The 25,542-nt window shown below is 40.4% G+C and overlaps 1 protein-coding gene across 2 annotated transcripts in view; it reads right to left on the bottom strand.

Moving 5' to 3' along the window:
• ADAMTSL3 (ADAMTS like 3) overlaps positions 1–25,542 on the bottom strand; it is a 169,949-nt gene that overhangs the window by 64,185 nt on the left and 80,222 nt on the right. For both annotated transcript variants that reach the window (XM_026045667.1, XM_026045668.1), the window contains exons 6-7: positions 22,936–23,172; positions 8,202–8,328 (exon numbers count right to left, since the gene is read on the bottom strand). In XM_026045667.1, the coding sequence (XP_025901452.1) occupies positions 8,202–8,328; positions 22,936–23,172 (364 nt within the window). The remainder of the gene's footprint in view (positions 1–8,201; positions 8,329–22,935; positions 23,173–25,542) is intronic.

Here is a 25,542-nt window from a genome sequence, read left to right as displayed (position 1 = left end):
CCTTAGCATAAGTATGAAATTCTGCCAAACATTCAGGATACTTCAAGCAAATGTTGCAATTATTTTTTCTGAAATAAACACCTTCTAATGTTACAGGTTTTATATCGCCAGTTTCTAGGAAGGTCATTTAAATATAACAATTTATTTTGGATGTAATAAAATATGATCTTTATTAATTTCATACTTGGGTATTCCACCAGAGTGCAAAATACTACGGTAAGAACAATCACACAGTTAAGGAGCCCTGGAAAAAGCATTAACTACTGAACCACTTAATATCTTCTTGCATCTTGGTTTTTCATCAGGCGAATTGCTAAAGATAGCCAGAAGGTAATGCATGTGTATATCTTTAAAGTAAGGAAATAACTACTGAATTTGCATGTGCTCTACAGCGTTTGAGTGAAGGCAGGTCTGAGAGGCCCATGTGTCCCTGCCCGGCCAGGGATCGCATCCCTGTTCCACAACCAACAGGAGTGGAGCGCGAGTGCTCGGAGCACGCGCAGCCGCTATCCTGAGGTGGATCCAGGGGCGCTTAGCGGATGAGGCCACGTGCGAGGCCGCTCCTGAGCACAAGCAGGTGCCCCGGCCGCGCTTCCTCCACCTCCTCAGGGCGCCCCGCTTGCCTCTCCCCTGCCCGGATGCTTCACATTCCTTCAGCAACGCTGCAGACGTTCCACCCTCTCCGAAGCACTCTCCAATATGGTCCAAAAGTCTCACGGGGGTGCTAAATTTGCTGTTTCTCTGTGGTGGAGAAAATATTACCAGCAAGCGTTTTATTTGTATTAGAGGAGATGAGGCTCCCAGGAAAACAAGGTTCCGCCTCTGCAGGCCCACAGGAGAGTCATGAAAGCCAACGGCAGGAGATGCTTGTAGCCTGGAGATGATCGGCCTCAGGCAGTTTTTCCAAAAGAGGAAGTAAATTACAGGATAAAAATGAAAGTGAGATGCTTGGAATTCTGAATTGAGATGGGGAAATGGAAGAGGATGGGATACACCTGACCTAAGGGATTCCTTCACATTTGTCTTAGGACAGCTTTAGCTTACTACAAATCTGGAATTATTCAGGTGAATTTCCAAAACTAAATATTCCAAAGGCTTCTGCTTCTCAGTGGAAACCATATAACTCATATTCTTTAAGGATAACAAGTCTCCACCAGGCTGTATTTTTCCATCAGATCATCAGACTCTACAACGATGCAAGCATTGAAGTCTTATTTCCACCTGAAAATCCATACCTAGAATTTCTTTTTTTTTTCTTTTTCTTTTGTATGAACTAGTTCAATGTCTTTGAAAGTTAATTGCTGGCCCTTATCTAAAACTGAAAACAAATAAGCTAAAAAAAATCAGCTGGAACCTGCAGGACTGCYAGACTGTAAAATCTGGATCTAGATAGAGGTCTAGAGGTCACATTAGAAATCACACAAGTGAGGTACTGTCTCCCTGCTGTGATGCTGAGATCCACTTCATGGATTCCCAAGGGACATGGCTCATCTTCCTCCTGCTCCTGACTGCAATGGGCCTGTCCTGTCCATACCTGGGACTCCCCCAGCACACGTGTGCACACACACTACACACAGCACTTGCYGATTAAGCTCCAGGATTGCTTCTACTTTAGATGGCAAGGTTTGATCCTGTTTCTATGGTGTTAATGTGGATTTAGATTCTGGATTTCAACGACAGCAAGATCAGACTCCCTGCTATGGTAAAGACTGGGAGCTAATCCCTGGGATCAAAATAAAGGAGCCACATTCCTGAGCTGCATCCAATTCAGCAGGTTTTATTTATTTTTCCATGTGGGCCATGGCAGACCCATTTACTGTTTTGCATATAGGCCAGTTGGGATTTTTTCCTCCCTTCTCTTAGAGCAGGGCAGAGGATTTATTTCAGGCCTATAAAAACTGTTTCTTTCCATGTATTTGCTCAGTATTTATCTGACCAGTCCTCCAGGCCTGGTCCAAGGCTCTGTGTGCTCTCATGAACTGCCAGCCAAGGGAACCAAAACCTCCAAAGAGTCAGGGTCTTCCTGCAGGGCTCACTTGGCTACTGTGCCTTTAGGCACGTTTCAGAAGACGCTGGCGCAGGATCACACGCTGACCTGTCCCAAAACAGGAATCCATGCAAAGGTCTGCATGGAGTGCATGCACCCTCGGTCTGCCCGAGTCCTTCCCTAGGCAGATCCATGTCCTCCAGCCCCTGTCCCACTCGGCACCTCGTGGCTGTTCCTGAGCCTCCTGACTGCCTCCTCGGCCAGGCCGCTCCATGCGTTCCACAGGAAATATTTCCAGTGTGTGGTGACCTGCCCTTGAGAGAGACAGTGTGGTATCAACTCATTTTAATTATTTACTCACTACTTCTTCTGGAGCTCTTCTGAAATCCGCATGCACTGGGGGAAACTGAGAGGAGCAGTAAGCAAAGCAATGCTTGGCTACCCCGACTTAGTGAACGTTACAGTTGGAGAGGACAGAAACCACCAAGTATCTCCAGAACAATCACATTCCTAAACATCTCATCACCAGAGATTCCAAGTACAGGCAAGAATATTCCAACCCCTCCTTCTATCTTACCTGCCCCAAATACGTACTGGAAAAGAAAGTTTACTCTGGACATCATTCTACGGGGAATTATCCAAATCTCTGTGTTTTCAGGCTTTGCAGACACACTTTTCAACCTTAGTAGCCTTAAACATTTTTGCTGCAAACCGTATGACTTCATAGCTGCCCAGCCCACTGAAGAAAGCTCAAGTGTTTGCAGCTTTGATCAGAAGGCGTGACTGAGTAAAGCTGAAGCTCCACATGAATCCCATGATATATTTGGACCTTGACCCTGGAATAACTACTGGAATTACTTTCAGTAATAGAGGACAGGAGGCAAATGACATGCAAAGCTACTAAATGCAAAATACAAATGCATTTAAAATATAGAGCACCGGAGCACTGACTTCTAAGTTGGTGCTCATGAGCTACTTTCCTTAATCCTATCTTGAATTTAAAGGACTTTTAGTTTAGAGATGTTGAATACTTTACCACATAAAATCCTGAGCTCTCATTTAAAACAATAAAACTCTTTTGCATTTTTTATGTGCAAAGACATACAATTAGCAGCCCATCAAGTAATTTAGTGTGAATTAAGTAACCAAATAGCTAATGTCCTTAAACAAGAAAATTTTGAAGACAGAAATGGGAAGTAAGCAAGGGAGTCCTATGAAATTTATAATAACCCCAAACCAACCAAACGCATTCCTATGATGGAAAAAGTACTGGCACTRTTCCTTCTCAGAAATATGGAAGTGCTGGGCTCATTCCACTTTGTAGAGTGAGATTTAATTTCATCTTTTGGGGTGGAATGCAGCAGAGTGCAGAAAATGAACAAGCCTAMGTCAAATCATGCTGCACACACTTAATTTCAACCTTTCACAGAGATCTCATCTGAAAACTGAAGGAACAGTATCTTAATTGATTTTTTTCTTTGAGCAAGGTTTACTGGGGTCTTCTCCAGCAGAATTTCCTGTATTCTTCAAAAATGGAYAAAAATCCTGAGGAATTCCCTCGTATAGCATAACAGGGCCCTCAGTACAGGTCATCAGGAGTGGAAACTGCAGCTCCATGCCAGACTCTGCAACGTGCATTAGCAGAGAAACAGATATTTTCATCACCTGGGCAGACTAGCCCTCTTTAGTGCTAGTGCATGTGGCAGACCCACTACTAATTGGCATCATATCTATTTGCTGAGGACAGGAGAATGGTCAGATGCTTTTACGCTCTAACCTTAGCATCAATCATCTATTTATTCTCACCTCCATACCTCAACCACTGTCAATATAGTGCTATTTCTCCCTCTGGCTTGCCTGCAAAGTTCCAGTTTCYCCTAAAGATCCAGCTATGCCTACGCTACCAGCCATACAACTCAGCGGTAACAGATTAATAAACCAAGATAATTGTTGCTGAAGACTTAGCATCCACACTACACACATTTCCAGTGGTTTACTTCAGATTAAGTCTGGTCCCATGAAATGCATTTTGCATTAGCTGCTGGAGAACATTAGGTGCTTTTCTGGAGCAGTCTCATCCAAAAGAAATTCAGCTCACGCTCTCCAAAACTATTCTATGATGTGAACTGAGGAACAGTATGCAGGGATCATCTGGAGATCTGCTTTAAAAAAATATATACTTGTTATCCAAACTGAAATACTAATATATTGGCAATTCTACCCCTTCCCACACAGTCTTCCTGCCAAATCAGTCCCAATTCTCTCTCCTGACTCCATGCAGGAATGATTTCTCCCCTTCCTCTCACTCTGTTCCTGATTCCATCTCCCTCCCTAGATTCCTTATTTAATCTCAGTCTCCCCATCTCCCTCTTTTGATAGTTTGGTAAACSCAGTGCATCACTCCTAGATCTTTCTCTCACTTTGTCATATGTCTCATCCGTCGTATCTTCACCTAGGGCCATAGCATCATTTTCTTCTGTCTCATTTGGTGGTGCCCACCCCAAACTGCAGCAGAGCAGAAAGCAACAACAACTACAAGGACACTTTTTAACAGCTTAACTCTAGAACAGGAACCTGATAATTCATTCTGAGGAGATTGCATACGTACAATCTTATATGTGTAGGATGTTGACACATGACAAACCAGTATACATTCAGAAAAAGACAAACTTTTCAGAAATGTTAGCTGCAAGCATCTACGAAGCCCTGAGCATGAAGGAAAGTGGTTTTTTTTTGTTTGTTTGTTTTTGGGGGGGGGTGGGGTGGTTTGCAAGGGGTTATAGTAAAATATGTGTTGATGTGCACAGATATTGCAAAAGCCTCGTCCATGACCAGAAAGCTTCTGCCTGCCAAATTTCAAATCCCTGATCTGTGATCAAGTCCAACAATGGGGGGTGTTAAGGCATATTAAAGAAAAGGTTTCAGGAATGTTTTGACAGTGGGAAACAACATGTTTTTCTCTATCCACGTCCTTGGAATATGCTGAATTGTTCTGGCTGAAAGACATTTAGCACCTGGCATGGAAAGTTTCTAACCCAAGTGCTCAATTTTGAAAAAAACCATTCATTTAAGCTGAAGTATCAGGGAATCTTGACAACAAGGGTTCCTAGCTCCACGTACAATGATTTTAAGGGGAGTCAAAGACAGAGGGTTGCCACAAACCCGAGCCAGCTAATGGCACTACACAGAAAACCTCCTAATACCACAGCACTGAATAACCATCCTAGTACAAGGCCTCTGCTTATATAAATGTGCAAACTAAAATTAGGTTTTTGATAAAGTATATTTGGGATGATGACAAATATGTTGCAGTAGGTGACCAATGGTAAATTACACAGCACCTCAGAAAACAAATACATGAAATGGGAGAGAAAAAAAATAGAGAATAGCTGCAAAGAATTAACTTATTGCTATACTTTATATGAAGCTTTTAGCTTCATATTATTCATATTTACCTATGAAAGCAAAAGCTTGCAAGTATCAAAGACTTTTGAGAATTAAGACCAGCCTATGTCAAGTCTGTGCTTCATTCTCTTAATATCAGAATCTGCAACCTTCCTTCTCGGTATCGGAACCAGAACACTTTCCAACCTTTTCTTGCCAATAATGGTGCAGAAAGCAGACATCAGGGCCCAATCCTACCATTTTTCCATGTGCACAAAGTGCAGTGAAGTTAATGGGAGTTCCATGCATGTAGTAGAAACATCAGGCCCATGATATCTCATTTCCCAATGGGATGGTACATTTTACAATCTATTACACTTTCTGTTTGAATATCATTAGTCAAACCTTTAATCATTTTACCAGAATGTCAGAATCTGGCTTGCTGGCAGAACTCTTTCTTACTTTGTCTTTCAAAGGCAATTAAGTGTTAGTGGAAAAAATAAAGAACTTTTGAAATGACAGTTTGTTTCATATTTGTAAAACAGTAGGACTTCTTTCAGTGCTGTTTAATATCAAGATCTGAGAGAAACGTTTTCTTTAAAAAAGATACAGGAGTTAATAAACCAAAGCAAGTCCTTCATGAAAAATCTTTGCTATCAGTATCTAGACTTCTTATCTAAAACTATGAATCWTGAAAACTATGAATCACGAGTCTTCATGTCCCACTAAAGGCAGTGGGGAGCTTTCCACCAAGTGAAATGAGATGCAGTAGCCTTTAACTGTGCCACAACATCACAGGTGAAATTAAACTATTTTYTTCTGGCAATACCCAAAACTGTAACAAAATGACTCTTTCAAAACCAGACCTTTTCTGCACTGTATTTCCTTTTTAAAAAAAAAAATAATAATTATCAACTTTTAATTTTATTTATCAAGAACTGGCCAGCTAAATTTGCCAAATCAACAAGTTTAGTTTGGGTTGTCTTAGAGCTAAGCTAGAGTTTCCCAAGAAACTGTCCTTCTAGAGAAGAGTTTGTATCAGTATTAAACAGGAATAGACAATACAATTTCCTTTTGATTTTACTTATGTACGCATCAGAAAAAAAAAATATATGTGTGTGTGTGCATATGCCTATATATAAAATGAGACACACAAACATGACTAATACTACAAATACATTATTTAATCATTTTTGCTTCACAAATGCTTAGTTTGTGTCCAGAAACTCAGAGTATTTGTCTTGATGAAGTGCATAAAGAAAAGARCAGCCTCCATAAAAACTCCTCTTTAGCACAGTGCAAATATTCAAGACGTTTGCTTGATGAACAAACACGGGGCTTTATAAATTACTGGACTACATTCTCTAGGCTAAGAAAAAGACCAATAAAGTCAAGGCAAAAGCTGACAAGGATAGTTCATCCAACACATCAAAAAAGGCTGGTTTTGACTTGTGTAAAATTATTTTTGAGAGGATTACCTTTGTTAAACAAACATATTAAATCACAGGAATTATGCACACAAACAGTATCATGTAGCCTAATGTGAAATTCTACAGACAGATACAACTCACTGCATTGTAAGGGAATATGCACTAAGACAATATAAGCTACACTTCAGATTACGTTTATACTTAAGCATCCTCCAGGCAGCAACATAAAATAAACACAAGGAAATATTTATGTGTGCTGCAAAAAGTAGCGGTATGACTCAGCATACAACAGCTTTTAAAATCAGGCCACTGATTTTTAACATCTTTGCATGCACAGAAAGAGTACTGAAACAGATGCAACTATCCCAGACTGGTGATTCATCTACCTGTTTCCATTTGAACTGAACTTGCAACACTGACTTTATTTTAAAAGCAAGAGGCATCACCTGCACATCTGTGGCTGGACAGGAAGGCAAGGGGCACCGGAGCTATCACGCCAATGTGACAAACAGAAGAAACTGGAGAGAACTGCTCCCTCGCATGATAAGTAAATGGGACAAATGTTATATGATGACAGGAGCATCACCTGCAAGGGCAGAGAGCACACAAAGCCACAGGCTTCGACCTGTTCTCCTCCTATCTATTATCTGCTCAAACAACTGGCTTAGCTGGTGAAATGGTCTTCAAAGAAGAGTGGGAGTCAATGCCTCTACGTGACAAACCTGCCCCGATTTGTCCCCCACAGCCTAGTCAGACTCTTAAGGGCTCAGTAAAAGGTTCAATTTTGATGCTCTTCCTCTCCTACTTTCAATATTACTGAGACCCACAAAGCTACTCACAGGAAGGTACTACCTTGAGGAAAAATGGCAGCATCTGAGAGAAATACACAAAACTGAGAAGGGAATATTATTCCCTTTAAGCCTTGTGCTTTTTGCACCATAGTAGTAGTTAATTTGCCTCTGAAGTTCAACTATCTTAGACACTTAAAAAGAAGAAAAGTTAAGTTAAAAAACAGCCACTTTCAACCACGGGCCACAATTTCCATAAAACCATCTAAGATGTTTCCATGATTTAAAAACGTCGCTGCAGCATCACAYATATTGCAACATGAGGATACCCTCTAAAATAAGATGTATATCTTGATGGTTATTCCTGATAGAATGAATTAAGTTGCTCCACAAAAAATGCATATCTCAAATTCTTTCCTAGCTATACCCTAATGTGTGGTATCCCTCATGGAATTTCAATAGACTAATCTAGCACAGATTTTAAAATAAGTAGCTTTGGAAAACTGCAAACAAGTATATAGTGAAAAGGTCAGACTCAGTAATAGGGGTGTTAACATACAAGCAGAAAACATAGTCAAGGATAAATTAACAGAGGATCAATTTGTAACCTACTTTTTTCTGGTGAGAAATGTGCCTTAGCTTGTCCCCTCACAAGCCTGCATGTTGAACCATCTCCTGCACAGATTCCACAGTTGTCTTCCTTGGCATTGCTCCCAAGTTGTCGATCACAGCCTACTGCCTGCCAACATCAACACCACAGTCAGAAGGAGGGCAAAGCTGTAGTAGACATGCTCAGGTTTCTGGAATTTTATTTATTATGTTATCCTTTTGATTTTATGAGCTGGCCTCATTCTTTCAAAGCATATCTTGCTTAAGCTATATAAGATCTTAAAAGCACACCACAATTTCCATGATTTTAATGATGAACCACAACAATTGATATATTTAGCTATTCAAACATAGGAAATGTATGAATCACTTTCCAACTGCATATGTGAATGTACACCATTGAGCATTATTCTTTACAAAGGACAACTGTTTTATTTAGAATTTGTTTTTCATCACCTGTTAAATTACATCTGAGAAAGAATTAATGCAATGAAATAACTCGCATCAAATATTTAAAGGGCACTCAGCCTTCAGCCTCACAGATAAAAATTCCAGACTAGAGATCCATTTGCTGTCCTGTCTATCAACCTTTAATTGACATTCATGTTTATTTCATATTCACTATACACAGTATCAGTTACATACACATTTGTTAATCAGGATTTATAAAACCTGGATGGTTCAGTTCTCTGCTTTTGAYTTAATTTTTCTTCATTGTGAGACCTAATCTTTGCAATATTTACTGGAGAAACATTCCAATCAAATCATTGACAAAAGTGTTTAGAAAGCAAAACTTTTAAGAAACTYTCATCTGAAAGCTCACTAAACTAAAGAAAAGATGTTGCAGATTTCCCTTTTCCTTCAAACAGTCACACAGGCATGCGAATGGGAAGCCTTAGGAGGAGGAAGAGACAACATTGACTAGAAGCATCTGTTTGATGCATAGAGAAAAATATTTGGTCCCACAAGATTTTCCTCTCAGTGTTTGGAAGAAGAAATACACAGGTGTATGAAATGCTAATCAATGTGTTTAAAAACAAATATGCAGCCTCAAGCCTTCTCAAGTTGACCTGTATGCCTCCTACACATACACTTCCCTAAGAAGGGCAGCTAATTTATTGCAGATTTTCTTTTTTTCCTCCCAAACTCAGAACTGACAAATGGATAAAAAGCACTGTGGAAACTTATGGCTAAAAGCAGCACTAGAGCTCCGAAGTTGGCCCATGCTCTGCTCTTCCTATATAAAAAATGCTTGGAAGGGGCAGCCGTCACTGCCAAGATCCGCTGCCTCTGCGCTGTGCCAGAACTGACACACGATCCCCTCGGAGAGCCGGGATGGAGGCCGCGCGTAACAGGCAGGCCCGGGTCTTCCAGGCCCTGAGTAAACACACACACGGAGCACGGATCATGGATAATCACAGCCAAACATGGAAGCGAGAGCGCTGCAAGTCTCGTGTTTCCAGAGAAGAGGCAGTGAAGTGACTCCCTCTCCCGCGGCCCACTCTCCCCAAAGCTGAAGGCTCTCTGGAGGGAGGTTAATGCATGAACTCTATAAGCAACTCTATAAGCAACTCTATAAGCATGTGCACTGAATGGCAGCTGCCTCATTTTTACTTCTTTAGCTGGGCACTTCACAGCAGGTCACAGGCAAGCAGGTTTACACACCGCCTGGGCTTACAGCACTTCTCTCTCCACCTTTCCCCTCTGAAAGCCCATAGGTAGGATGCCCATCCTCTCCACAGGAGCACATGGCCCAACACACCACAGGCACACAGGGCATGCTCTGCGGGGCCAGGACACCAAACCCAACAGGAATCCAGAGGCTATGAAGAAAAAAACCAAGAACTCCAGGCTCCTCCTTAAGGTCACTGGACTCTGTGTTTATACCTGCTACAGGGGTGCTTTCAGACACTGGATCACCAGCGTTGGGAGATGACAGCAACGCCATCCCAAGACTCATCTCCTGAAAGACRGTGGCACGAGAGTCCACATGAAGCGATATGGACTGTCTGCAACTACAGTCACTCAGGCAGCAGCAGCTTCCTGCTCAGTGCAAAGAGGCTCATGTAGCATCATGAGCTAAGGAGCTAAAGAGAATGCTGTTTCTGGGGAAAAGTCATGGAATAAAGAGATCAAAAATATGGGAGACTAAGGTGGTAAGAAAAGTGGCATGGCAGGAAGCACTGTAGAATGCAAAAAGATGAGAGAACATACCCTTCTTGGAAAGAAGGCTGGGAATTCAACATTGAATTCCACAGTGGATGGTTACAAGGGAAATTCACAGAAGAAAAGAACACATATACATCACCAGTGTTGTAATTTAGAATTGCAGTAAAAGCAAAATGTTTTCATTTTAAGATACTATTTCACTGTAGCTCCAGATTCGTGACTGATACACTACGAAAATAAAAAAAAAACCAAAAGAACTAAAGAGAAAAAGATAATAGTGCACAAATGATTCAAACAGTCATACCTTCCTGTTTTAGTAATTGGCATTGAGAAATGAAAGAGAACTACAAAGCTCAAGCAGAAGCTGACTGCACCTTGTTATGAATCAAAAAGCAGATATAATTTCAAAGGGCATAATAATTCGGTACTTGACACATTGATTGGCCTTAGCCTTGACAAGCCCCTTGCAGCTCCCTGCTCCACAACAGACCGACCTCCTTCCTGACTGCTGGCATCTCCCTTCATCCTYCTGTGCTCCTCTGCTCACCCGGGGCAGGGCTGTGGCTTCCACTCCCCACCTCGCAGGGTTCCATGAGAGCAAATGTCCTGAAAGACCCAGAAACACTTGCATGTGGCAGCCACGAGGACCATACAAGTAGTTGAGAGTTTGTATTCCCCGAGGCGAGGCTTTTAAAAATATTTATGGCTCCCCACCTGATTCTCCTGCTCTTATTCTCGTAATGATAATACTAGCACATGGAGGTAAACTGTTAAGACTACTGCAAATATAATCTCTCCCCAGATCCCACAAACACGTTGCTATTTTAGAGCATAATCTCATTTTCTGAATATTAAGAATATGTTTATTCACTCATCAATTAAATCTCAAAGGGCAAATTAAGCTTTTCATTGTGATACTCTATGTGAGAAATTGCTGTTTTTATTAAACTATTGTATGTTTGTAGGCTACAGAACCTGCAAGGTTTCGGTGGGAGGAAAGTGTTGAGCAAGCAGAGGACTTCCAAGCGCAGCCCCTTAAAAGTCCAAAATGATGATAATAAACATACAGTATAACTGGGCCATAAYGCACACTCAATGTGAACATAAAGTCTTACCACATAGAACAACTCTATGAACAAAAGCCACTGTTCTGTCCAAATACAGGAAAAGGGTAATCAGCACAACAGAATACACCAGGGAAGTTTCATGTTTATTGCTTTTGTTTTCTCCTAATAATGCACAAGAAGACTTGGATATGGGCAAATCTTTACAGCTCCCCTGCCTGCAAAGGTGCTATGTTCAACTAGATGTATTCACCCTCGAGGGGTCTTCCTTCCAAAAAAATCCTGCTTACCTCAATTGCTATGAATATGAGTATCAAGCAATGATATCCTGGGACACAATTTAGAAAACAGCACAAATCAGCATCACAGTCTAGGCCTAAAGTTTGTATAAAATGTTACACCTTAGCACTCCAAAAGCACTCCAAAAATTCAGCCCGTTTTGATGGGACTGGTCTCAAATTTGAGATCTTGAAGTGTTGCTACCCTAGGATTTTACTAAGCTATACATCAAAACCATGATCTATGTCAAACTTTAGTGCCTAGAGACAGTCCCTTGTATCTCTCTTTGTAAAATATTAAGTGTTAAAAAAATACAATAAAACAACACAGTAAGAATTTTTTTTTTTTTTTTAAAGACAAGCTGGATAACTGCAGATCTTGCCAAAATAACAGGAAGCTGCAATGTACAGCTTTGGAAACCAGGCCCCAGCACCTGAATGCCATATATGGTGTTTTGGCACCAAATATAAATCAAGACATTAGTATTTCAGCCTGTMACTTTCTTTGTAAAACAAAGAAGTTAATTCAAGAACCATTTTAAAGAGGGCACCTGTATATTTGTATGCAAAACTGCAACAAAGATAAGAAAAAAAAAAAATAACACAGAAAAAAATCTCTCCTCTATACAACATCCTAGCAAGCCAGAGAGGTCTGATGATTTTCATGATTAAATGTTTGTTCGGGTTAATTTAACCCACATTGCTARCTGTTTACAGAGCAAAGGGATCAGCTATAAATATTATAGGCAGAATGGGAGAACATCTGCAGAGTTTTAGGCCATAGTCAAAAAATAATTATATTAAGCTATTTTAACATGGACTACATAAATGAAACAAGCAACAATACAAACTGTAAAATGGAAGAACTGGGAGCCTTTTACACAAAAAAAGAGTCATAAATACTATCATTAAAAAAAAAAGCACACACAAGTACTCTAATGATTAGGTTGCAGCCAAGTTAGCCCAAGCAAACTGAGCTGGGAGAACACTGACCAAGATGTAGCAGGATGAAAAATACATGAAAATTCAATATACAAGAGAATTTTGAGGAACGGATATATCACAGATTTAATAATGGTGTACCTATGTCTTTGGATAGGCTGAAATTGTTTTTGGAAATCGCCTGATCCATGACTGTTTTCAGACAGAGCCTGAATATAGTATTTGTTTCTTTTCTCACCCCTCTCCCTCAAATAAAAACAGAACAGTGCAGGAGAAAAATATTATTTTGTTACAAGCTGCCAGAAGAGAAAGCATTTGGTCAGGTAGTAAAGAGCTGAAATACTCACCTGCCTTAACAGTGCAGTAAACTAGATGTTAGTATCCTAATGCTGTTTTGAAACACAAAACTAAACTAAGGGGTGTTAAATATTTTGTAGCATGCTTAGAATAGTTTGTGAAGTTCAGAAAGGCAAAGGAAGAGTAAAAGGTCAGCCTATAAAAAACAGTAATACAAATGAAAAGGAAAATGGAAATTGCTGCTGATCTGCTAGAGGTGACAATGGAACATCATAAATACTTTTTACAAATACAAAACCAGAAAGCACTCAAAAGCTCCTGCTACCTTTTTTTCTGGTTCTTAATCACTAAATCCTTAGCTGAGGAATTAGACTTAAAGAAATTAATATACCATATTAATTTTTTATTTTCTGAAAGTCAACATAAAATCTCTCAAATTTTCCTTTCTTAGAGAGATGTTTATTATTAATTATGATGAGCAAATGGACAAGACTGCAAAGTGGTAGATTTTTAATGAGGATTCCCATTTAACAAAAAGAGACTCCAGTAAAAACCCTGCAAACTCCTTCAGAGTCTCCTCTTAATGAACRGAAATGCAAACACTGGCTAGGGCTGCCTGTGCAGAGCTCAGTGCTGGGTCAGGCTTTGGAATTGCAATTTCTCCTTGTTAGGTGTTGGCTTTAAACCTCCTTAATGTTGTTGTTCTCTTTACTGACCAGTCCCTCTCCTACTCAGGCACTCTTAGCTAATAGGCATGGTCTCCTTTTTAGTGTAAAGCCTTTACTTCAGGGAGTGAACTGTCAATTTTAAAAATGGGATGTGAAAGCCTCAGAGCCACATATCTAGAACAGAGCACCCACTCCAAAGAAAAACAAAACTGATAGGAAATGAAGAGAAACACAAGCATTTATGCATAACAAGCACCATTTAAGTGGAAGTATCCTAAGTACAACTGTAAGTATGAAATTGTATTCTCCAATCTTTCTCCTTAAAAAAGGGCTTGCCCCCCTTTTCTGGCCCTCTGGAGCCAGGAATCCAGGTACAGCCAGAAAAAACAAACATACTGAATTCTCCTAACACAAGGGGCCACAAGCAAATAAATCACTACTATTTTTATTTGTGACAGATGTATAAATTCTATGAAACATTCTGATTAAAGTTGTACTAGTGCCTTTCTTTTTCCCTGCTTTCTGCATCTTAGACTAAATCCTCTAGCAGAGGGACCATTTATATATTCAGCAAACAGCCCATTGAAAAAGTTATATATTTAATGCTAGTTTATTATTCTCAGTTGATTTTGATGGATTTTTGATTCATACAGACCCTCAATTATTAGAGCTGCCTTGCAATGCCATTAAAATGATGTCTTAGTTCATTAGGCTTTTCAGTGCTCCATATTTCTGGAACAGCAATGGCAGCTCAATGTCAGGGAGCAATGTTCTTTTAAAATGATTGCTTTTAAGAAAATAAAAATAGAAAAAGCAATTCAAGAGCCTCACACAATGACACAATTAGCATCCTTGTAGTTGCCTAGCAAACCACTCAGTGCTTGGGGAAAATCAAATGGAGTCTGCTCTGTGCACATTAGCACTTCGGGGTTTCCATTGGCCAGGCTATTTCCAAAGAGGCTAACTGCATGTGGTCACAAAAATATACCAGCAATGGGATTTTAATGCAAAGGTAGAGACGGCTTTTAGCAAGATTAACCCAAAGCAGAACACCCTGCAGATAATTTGAAGTAAAATCTGCAGTGCAACACATTGCTTGAAACATGAAAGAAATGATGAGTTAGAAGTCACATTGCAACAGATTCAAAAGTAGGTATTTATACTTCTTCAGAAGAAAGTGATAAAGTTATTTTATAAAAGATTATTTTTTTCAAAGTCTGACCAGTCTCCAGTTATCCTAGTATGTGCTGCCCAATAGTTTCAATTTTAAAATATTCCTATAACAGAACAGTTGCTGGACAATTATAGTAAATGCATCCTGAGTAAGTTGGGCCACTGATCTGTTCAGAGGTGGCAAATACTGTGTGGACTGGCTGCAGTTTGCTTCCACTTCCTCTGAAATTTGTCAAGATGTGAAGAATATTGAATGAAAATAGGGTATTACACCAAAGAGACTCAATGAAGTGATGCGACTGCCCTGCCGCCAGCACAGCCGTTCTCAGAACCAGCTTATTTACATCAACCTTACAAGAGATGAGAATTAAGATTAAAATGCAACTAAGAAAAACAGCCACATACTTTTAAAAGTTGTCAGCACTGAACGAGATACAAGATATCCTTAGAACTACTTCTGGCAAAAGTATCTCCTCCAAGCCTTGTGACTTGACTGAGAAGGGACACATGTTTTCTTTCAACATTCGCTAGTAAAAGAAAACAACAGCAACAAAAAGGAAAAATCCTTACACGCTCACTGAGATAAAGTTTTACTGCTGTTTATTAGAATCACCCTGAATAGGGAAAATTAAAATTCTCAGAATCTTGGTCAGGGAAAAAGAATTTTYACTTCCACCAGCACTGTCACACCCACACGTGCCGAAAATCCCAAGCAGAGAAATACTAAAAGTTGAACCATCGTGTGTTATCATAGCATAGGGCCTTTTTTTTTTTCCCATCAAAATCAGCTATTTGTCACATTTTCTCCTGCCTCACAGATTTGCCATACAGACAGATGTTAGGGATGTCTGYAATCACACAACCAACACTGAATTTTAAATTGGCATCTGTTCTGTTTATGGTTGTAAAAACACAAACATGAAGTCCATCATGTGAAAGTTATGCTGCAGCTTATTCAATATTTCCCAGGCATCTTTGTGCTGTCCCAAAATCCAGCAGCTGCCATTCAAAGCCCATCCAACCATTTACCCTGTGATCTACGCTCACATCCGCTGCCTTGCGATAACTTCAGCTTGCAGTTTATTCCTATGCAGATAAAATATGGCCATGTAGGGAATATAAAGAAAAGACTCCCACTGCCTCTTTCCCACGCTCGCAATCTCCAAGTAATTGATTCTGACAAAAAGAGGGAGAGATACCAAGATTTCCCTACAATTAAGAAAGTCACTTCCCGTTGCTTTTGAAGGAGAAAGCCTGTCAGCAGCGAGGTGCATGAGTTTTAAGCAACCTTCTCAGTTTCTGGTTTATTTTCACTGCATATTTACCTTGGACTGCAGCGTGGTTTTGTCCTTGTGCAGACCTCTCCCRGATTGCCTGCTCCCTGGTCACACCTGCGCCCGCCTGGCTCCATCCCAGGGAGCACGAGGGCCCACAGCCCCAGGTCAGCCAAGGAAGGGCAGGCRGACGTGGACCTCAGCAGGGGTTAATGCAGAGAACACCCCTCTCCTCGGGGACCTCGGGTGGACGCTGACTAACAGCCATCCCAGCCCACCACTTCCCAGCCACAGGAAGCAGCTATCCCAGTTGTCCGCTTGAACTGGTATTATTGGCAGCCAGAGCGGGAAGTTTTCCTCTGTGTATGTCCAGCTGTACGTTGATGAGAAAGCAGGGAGTAAAGGGAGTCAAAACGTAAAGCCCAGTGAATGGAGGCATAAAGGCAGAASGACGGGCACGAGGAGGCACAGCAGGAGGTTTCAACTCCCCAGTCACCAATACAGGGGAAAAGAATGTAAGGTAATAAAAGAAACAGAAGATAAAAAATACACAGCATAAAATTCATTGCATACTAAAGGRGTCCTAAAAAGACTTTCCACATAATTCTGTGAATATTTTATATCTTGAAGGCAAGAGGTTAAAAAGCGTTCCCCCAATTCTGTAAATCCACTTCCATCACATAAAATCCAGTGTTTCCAAAACACTTAACTCTTACTACAGGATCTATCACATGCTGGGGCAGCTGAGAGCTTATTGGACCACCTGGTAGGGCAGCAAGTACCCCTTCCCACACAGTTTCCAATCAAATATATATATATATGCTTTTCATATATATGTATGACATAATACGACATACATACACACACAGGTTAGGACACAAATTCCTGCTGGGCTTCTAATTTGTGAGAATGCTTTTAAAAGTACTCAAAATCAGATGATTTGCCACTTTTCTGTCTGGGCCCAACCAATTTGCCTTGCCAGACAAAGGGAAGTTGGCACYTGCGGGACCTGAAGGTGACTCAGGCTTCAGTTCAACAACATCACAGAACAGTCTCGAGTTGCTCTAGGACTTTATCACTGTTCCAAGGTTTTAGCACCTTGCTGAGCTGCAAAGTAACACCACAAACGTACACATTTAACTAAAACAAAACAAGCCTTGGCAGAAAGAATCACTTGCAGAAAAAGAAATGTGTAAAGATAGGGCAAAGTGGAAAGCAGAGAGAATCCACAGCTTATTTAACAAGAAAGATTAAATGCACAGAGCAAGGAACCCCTGTGGGCAGAGTCTTCCTCCATAAGCAGCAGCAGCATAAGGCACGATGCTGCTGGAGATCCTGGGCTCCTGAGATGTGTCATACATGTCTATGCAGCCGATGAAGACTGACTCCTAGGGCCAGACGGGTCTGTGGCATCTAGATAAGTATCTCTCAGTCACACTGGGTAAGATCCAGGCTGCCGGTGCTGCTGCCTGCAGACACAAGTCTTTGCATCACTCAGTCACTGAAACCTTACTCAAGAAAACTTCTTTAATGACAGTGTGTTGCGACTGAAGTAACTTCACGCTCCAAAATCTCCTTTCAGGCCATTCCTTTGCTACTCAGTGGTACCCAGGAAAGGATGTCAGCAGAGTGTAAAGGCCAACTTCGTACAAAGCTACTGTGAAATCAMCTCCTCCCATGAATGAGTTACTTGGGGTTTGAAGGCACAGTAGGTAGAAAGGAAAATATTCAAAAATAGGAAAAAGCCCGCTTCATTTTTTTTAAGCTGTTATTTAACTGAGAATTAGCTACTCTGCATAACTTACATCTTACAAAAAGTTGATTTACATCTTATAAATAAAAAAGAGTTGTCTTTAATAAGCAAATCAAGATGGAGGTGAGGTTAAGTGCAAGATTTAAAAAAATAAACTATCTTAATAATTATCTCCTGAAATTCCAATTAGATCCTTCAATAAACTGAGGGAAACACAAAAGAGAAATGCCTATAGTTTTAAGAAACAAGCATTTCTTTGAAGCAAAAGATATTTTTAAATGCCTTATTGTGTACTATAATGCACAATATATATATGCAGTGCATGTGTATGTGCATATATTTATATAAATACATATGCACACAGTACATAAAGGGAGTCAGATTCAGAAAAACTTAATAATCTGGTATGATTTTAAGTTTCAAGTGTGAACAAACCTAATGAATCACGGAAAATACATGYGACAGACTTCCAGAAGCTTAAAATACCTGCACACAATGGAAAACTCTAAGGGATATTCACATCTAGGGCTCGTTGGTGGCAAGTGCAGGAGTTATCTCCACAGTGTCTTACAACGCATGACCAAATGGAAATAACATGGCAGAATTCAATGGCTCTCGCCACGTGGGACGTGTTTGGATGTCAACTAAATTTATGCCATATGCTACAGAGCATAATGTAGTGTCTGCCTTTTTTGGAGCACAAACACTCGCTGACACTAAATAGAAAGTTCACTGCAGGATTTACATCATCTTTGACCTAATTGTGACAGAAGTGCTCAGGCTGCTCCCCAGGACTCAAGATGTTTTGGGTGATGCGTGTTTTTATTGTCCAAGCACTTTGTTYCACATTAGGAAAGCCATCACTGTAACTATTTCAGGTACTGAATCTATTAAGACCCCATTCTGCATTTTGGTAGAAAACATAGGTCTGTGCAAATTAAAGGCAAAAACCAAGCAGAGGGAAGGCCCCAAGGCAGCAAGAGCAACTGGGTAAATGTTGCCCACACGTCTGACATGCAGATGTTTTCAGATGTCTCCACCCACATCCAGATGGGCACAGCAGGAATATATTATGTGAAAAAATGTCTTGGGAGTTGTGCAGAGACTAGCAAAATATCCAGCAAGTTAAGTGTGAAAATCCTCCCAACAGTGAAGTTGTGACCTGTCCCCACTTAACACAACAGCCCCAGCTATTTGCTTTGGTAGCAGAAGCAAGGCAGTAGCAGACTAAAACTCCATCAAACGGTCCGGCTGTGTTGAGCCTCAAGCAACTTCCAAATTTCCCATATTAATTTCCCATTAAACCCTTCCCTGCTCCACCACTTTTGGCTTGTACTTCCCCCTGAAGCCTCAAAGTTTGGTTATCCAAAGAGCAGTTTTGTTGTCTCGGGGCTTTTATTGACGCTACTTTATAAAGAGGGATCTGACTTGGTAAGGGAAGAGCGAGAAATCAGAGCTGCAGCTGCAAAAAGAGACCTTAATGCCCCACAAATTCACCCTGTGCCAAAGAGGAGTCTGAGGAGCACCAGGACTGGCGAGGCAGCTCTACCTGAGCAGGAATAAGAAAACCCGTGAAAGCGAAATCATGCACATGCGTAGGGAGGGGGAACGCGCTTCTTATAAACCTGCCAACTCTCTGAGACAATAAATGAGCAAACCCAGCACCAGTTGGAAAGGGACCCAGGCAGGCCAGTCTCCGCACTGTAACTCTTTGGTGCTCCCAGGCATAAAATCAAAGATATCCACATCAGCAGTATGACATGTTTATTTAGATGAGTTAACTGTAAAAACACTTGCCAAGTAATTCGCAGGCTGTGCCAAGTATATGTCAGATCCCAACAGACTGATCTTGCAGCAGCAATTGTGGAGAATCACAATTTTTGCTGTCCGTCTCCTAACAGCAGTTGACTCCACAACCACATTTTTCCAGGAAAGATTAGATGTCAATTTGTTTTCTTTTCGTGCTTAAACAGGAGTAGGAACAGAGATCCGTGTCAGCTTCTGAGGAAATCCCCAGGTAGGCCTTYCCTCGGTTTTAACAAGAAACCAATCTTTCCACTCAACCCCAAAACCGTCCACTCAGACTGAAAGGTTATTGGAACGACCCAAGAATTTGGAGGCCATGAAATCAAAACCTGTGCTTGGTAACAAAAACTGCAAGTGCTGATGAAAAACGAACAATTCAGGAAAGCCTTTAAGCTAATTGTGCAAGAACTGAACCAGCAAAATACAAGCAAATTTTAAAGGAGGAAATTTCTTTTTCTGCACAACTACCTCATAAATAGCGTTGACTTGGAGGAAACACAGTGAAAGCACCTAACAGTTTATGTTACAATTAACAGTTTAACTTAGGTTAAGTTATAAAATCACTAAATCTCTGAAGTCACAGCACAGAACATATCCTGATACTTTTTTCCAAGCAGATGTTATCTCAAACAGAAAGATATTTTTCTGAAATTAGATGAAATTACAAAAAAAAAAAGAAACAATTAAAGAGATGAAGAAAAGAAATCCATTCTCATGAAGCACAACAGAGATCTGGTGTCTACTTCTGGAATGACTAATTCTTGCACCACTACTCATGACTCCCCAAAACTGCTTATTTAAATTTCCAAATATTTGATGTCAGATATACATACAGGAATACTTCAAAGCACTAAGAAGAAACACTTAAAGCATCCCTTTTCATTATGCACTTCAGCAGTTCTCCATAAAACTGGATCCCTCCTAGACAAAGTGAATTTCATGCTATGTACTGCGGCTTGTGGGATGTAGGAGGTTAGCATAGGAGGTCCTGGAAATCTCTCAGATTCCCACAAGGAAACTCCCCCGTGCAGGTTCTCACAAGCCACTGAAAAACCTAGAGCTCCCTTCGATGCAGGACGATGCTTCTGTGCTACAGTGGACACAAAAGCAATGGCTGCTGCAAAGAGCTTTGCTATCCTCCAGCACGAAAGCTGGTGTTAGAAGAAGAGACACTGCTAAGAATAATACAGAAGAAATGTGTTAAAATGTGTCATTTGGCAAGTGGCTCCAGAGTTTATAGAGGTACATCCTATTTTAAATGCAATGTTGGATACCACTGTGCAGTACGATGGGCAAGTGCTGCTTCTTCAAGGGGACAACCGTAAGGAATTCCTCTGTTCCAGAGGTAGCAGATGCCTTGTGCCTTGGCACGACTGGTATTGGAAGCACAGTATACATAGAAGCCACATAAAACCCACAGGAAGATCCAGAGCATATATTAGTGTTGCTGTAATCCATGCACCAGTCTTCTGCCAAATGTATCAAGTTTTCCCCTATAACAGAGCTATTTCGCTCACTGGGCCATATCCTGCATTTTTTGAGTCACACACATTTTAGGCACTTAACAGAGCAACAACCACTTGCAGAGAAGGAAACTAATTGCAATAACATATCCCTTCTGTATAAAATTGCTGTGTACATAAAACCTAAGAGCACAGTTATTTCTTTGCTAATGAGACATGGGCAAAGCTTGCAAGATTCAAACATTCTACCCCTGTTTTTACACCACCTAAAACCAATAGTGTAATTCCAACAATAAATATATCTGCAAAGGCAGATTTCCCAGTAAAAAGACACCAACAATCACATCTATGCTCACATTCAATCACAACACATCATGATTCACCCTGAGTAACAGCACTTACCACCCTGAGTGGCTGGGGCTCTGAACAACTTGTTCTAAGGAAACTGGAAGTGGTTCAAATAATTATTATGTTGCTCAAGCCATTAGTATCTCCTGCAGGGCCTCTTCTAGGCAGGCATGCAGGGCACATTTGTACATGTATCGTGTCTGTGCAAGCGCAAGGGCCGTCTCTGCTTGAAACTGCCAGAAGCCTTTCAGCTCTGACAGGAAAGSGGACGATACGGAGACTTAGCAGATGCAGAGAGATATCAAGGTAGGACTGGGTGGAACCAGGCATGATGCCCTTCTGAATGCTTATGAGATGACTGCAATTAAAACTGGGATAAATAATGACCACCAGAGACAAGAAAACCAGAGTAGCAGGACTGTCCTTCATGCATTCCTGTTCTCCAGTTAARACAACACCAAATATTGAGATGTTATGCTGAGCTACATAAAAGAAGAGCAAGAACTGTCTCTGTCTTTACCTCAAGGTCATCAGGAGGATTCATCTCCCAATCCAGGCCTGCCCYTAAGCATACATGACACCTCCTGACAACATGCTAGGCCTGGAGATGAATAGAAGACGAGGAAGAAGCTTCAGTGGGTTCAATGTGCATGACTGCCCATTTGCCAACTGAGTTCAACTGGTACTCTGGGCTCCTGAACCAGTTATCRGATTCATATGAGTATCTAGCTTGTTTAAATGAGTGGATCCTGAAAGCCTGAGATTACCTCTTTCATCCGAGAACATCCCAGATGCAGGGATATTAACCAAGAGTTTGGCAGCTRAGAGTGCCTCATTTGTTATTTTTAATGTTTCTGTCAAAAGCAAGTCCTCCTCCATAGAAATTAAATCTATAATTTATGAACTTATCTTAGGAACCCTCAGATTTTAAGGTTCAACCTCTGGAATTTACCTTCCTGAAAAAGCTTTCTACTGTAGACATATTCCCTGCATGGTCCAGGAACTTCTTAATGGAAGAAGAGGCAACAGCAACACATACAATAAATACACACACAATACCATTCCAGTCTGGATCCTATAAAATATTTTTCTTCTTAATATACTTCATGAGATACAAGACACAGAGAAAGAGCAGAGTGGCACTGAAGACTATGTAATTTCATGATTCCCTGACACCTCTATGACAGGTCTCAGAGACAGGTGTATCTATTTAGACATACTAGATATTAAGAAGCTATAACTTGTTACAGCAATTTTTTTTACATGACTAAATATTGCAGTATAAATAGGAGAGTACCAAATGTTATTGAACTACAAAATATTAATGGCCAAGGCCAGTGCAGTCAGGCACTTCTGTCTACACTACTATCGAACTGGCAGTACTTTCAGAAACTTTCCAACCAAACAGACATAAAGATGAAAAATATCAAGAAAAATTATAAAGAACATGTGCAAAGCATCTTACAGCACAGTTCACATTTAGATTCACAGTATGGACATACCTGGCATATTCCACTGATGCACATATCCAGGGATTCAATATTACATCGAGTACCATCCAGCACTTTTGGGGCAAGCTCCACAATCAAGTTCTTCCCCAGAGCTTGACACTTAAGAGCACATGGTGCAGTCGGATCATTATATACAGGGATCCACTCATAAAAATGTCCCTGGTATTTGACATCATTGTAGGCAGAACACTGCTGTGCCCTAAAGTCACCGACATCTGAAGGGCAGTCCTGAAAACAAATCAAAAAGAAGTCATTTTCCATTACGGGAACCACTACACATGGGTAATAACATTTTCTGATGAATTATTCAGAACCTTTTCAGGCAGCTTCACTCTAGAACTAACCTATTTTGACTACACTACAAATATTCCATCCTCCATTGTGAACACTAAAACCATTTATGCTGCTTAATCAAATGCTTGCACTGAGGGTAACAGACTATATTCCAGTAATAACAGCACAATTAATGCAGGACACTAATTAATAATACTATTTTTTCAACACTTCACATAGCACATTCAGTTTTACAGTCTGGTTCTGTAACACGAATTAGTTTCTAAAGGAATCTAAGTCTTTTGAATGACTATAATGAGACCTCTGACATTTCATATTTCTCTTTTGAAAAGTTTTACTAACCCAAGGATTGCAGAGCACTCCACACTTATTCATCAATTCATATGCCATGAGTAATGAAAGACATATTATAGCTACCTACAACTGAATACAAATGTGCCCAATGAATCGTTCAGTATCACTCAAAAGGGGGTCAAAAACATCTCCCACACAGAGCTCAGATATACAGCAGAAATATTCATTATGAAAAATGCCTTATTAACAATTTTTATTTTAAAATTTTCTAAGTATTCTAAAATTTTTTTTTGTACATAAAACATTGCAGCCACGCAATGATGTTAATATTAAACTACAATGACATGAATAGAGATGAACACTGATTTATTGGAAAATAACGTTGGTAAAGTACTGTCAAAGGAATTAGCATGTCAAACAATCTCTCACTAAAGACTTCAGTTAAAAGTATGCCCAGTGTCAAGCAGTCCATATGCTAGACTGAAAGGATATTCTTGCAAGAATTCCAACTGCACACGTAAGCCAGATGTGAGGCTGATTTTAACAAAGTTTTGTTTTCATTGGATATAGGACTGCAAGATTGTGATGTGTCAATTGAACTCATGGAACTTATTACTAATGTATTAGTTAACGATACTTATTCCTGAGCAATGCTTCTACCTTATCAGGGAACTGAACCTTCCCCCAAAAACACTAATGAAATTGCAAGTGCATTGCACACTATTATAGATTTACACACAGATGAGAAGGTAGGAATTCTGACACCCTCAGCAATGTGTTCCTCACATGATTTTACCCTTATGAATAGGGCTGCACTGGACTATTGCAATCATCTCTTGGACTTCTTTTTTTTCTCAATAAGGGAAACAGTAACCTAGAAAAATCCATATCCTGCATAAAATATTTTGTAAAATCAGTAGTCTCTCCAATAATCAACAGTGGGGGTTTTTGCAGTGTGCACTGAGCAGGTCACTGAGTGTTCCTGGTAGTGCTTTTAAATTCTGCCCAGTGCTAACACCTTAGAGCGAAACTAGCTAACAACGATGCCAATATTTGTACTGTTTTTAAATGTAAAATCTGTAAAATAATTTGTAAAAAATATAAAACAATGGAATAAGATGAAGATAAACTAGAGTTAGTGTAATTCTTTGAGTTTTACCTGTGCAAAATTCCACAAATGAGAACTTCTAAAAAATGTCAAACAAATACTGTGCTAGAAACCTCTCTCATCTACTGCAGTGTCACTCCAGAGAAATTCACCAAATTTGCACTGGTGTAAATGAGAACAGAATTTGGCTCTGCCTTAGGTGTCACCTCTCATTTTCCACAAAAGCAAATCTAAAAAGCAGGGAGGACTTCAGAGTCCATATGGATACCATATGGCTCCTTTCCACCATGGCAAATAAGAGAACTAGCTAAGGATAAAAATAATAAGTGGAAGCTAGATTCAAGTAAAGTTAGACGCCGCACGTGGGAGCAAAGCCCTGCTGCTCACCCCCGCACAGCAAGATTTTCACCAGGAAGAACCAGAGCAGTATCTGCAAGACAGCCATGCTATCGTGAGGCCGCGTTTTGACAGGCTGCTGCTGCAATCCACTGTCACTGGGTGTTGATGCAGTGCCAAGACACAAACACCACAATGTCAGGATGTCAATCCATGSTTAGCCTACATTTCTGACTGATTCCGTGCAATGTGGCTGAATCCTCATCTCCTTTTTTTTCCTCTCTGGGCATCTTTGCAGAGCGCAGAGCAACCAGGGCAGCTCTGGGTTCCCGTGGCCTCTCCACCTGCTTTCGGTTTGAGCTGTGCTCAAAAGCGGGGGCATAACAACAGAATCACAAAGGGATATCAAAGGGCCAACATTATTATCAATTGCATTATATCAGAATTTGGACAGCAACCAAGTACAGAACTCTGTTTTCCTGGGAACAGTTTGTATATTTGAGAAAAAGAAAGGAAGTCATAATCTTAAACAGAAAGACAGCTAAGCATAGAAAGGAAGGCAATAG

This window comes from Nothoprocta perdicaria, unplaced genomic scaffold (assembly GCF_003342845.1).
Source record: "Nothoprocta perdicaria isolate Ctin4 unplaced genomic scaffold, notPer1 scaffold_41, whole genome shotgun sequence".
Taxonomy (NCBI): domain Eukaryota; kingdom Metazoa; phylum Chordata; class Aves; order Tinamiformes; family Tinamidae; genus Nothoprocta; species Nothoprocta perdicaria.
This window is presented reverse-complemented; position numbering and strand designations above follow the sequence as displayed.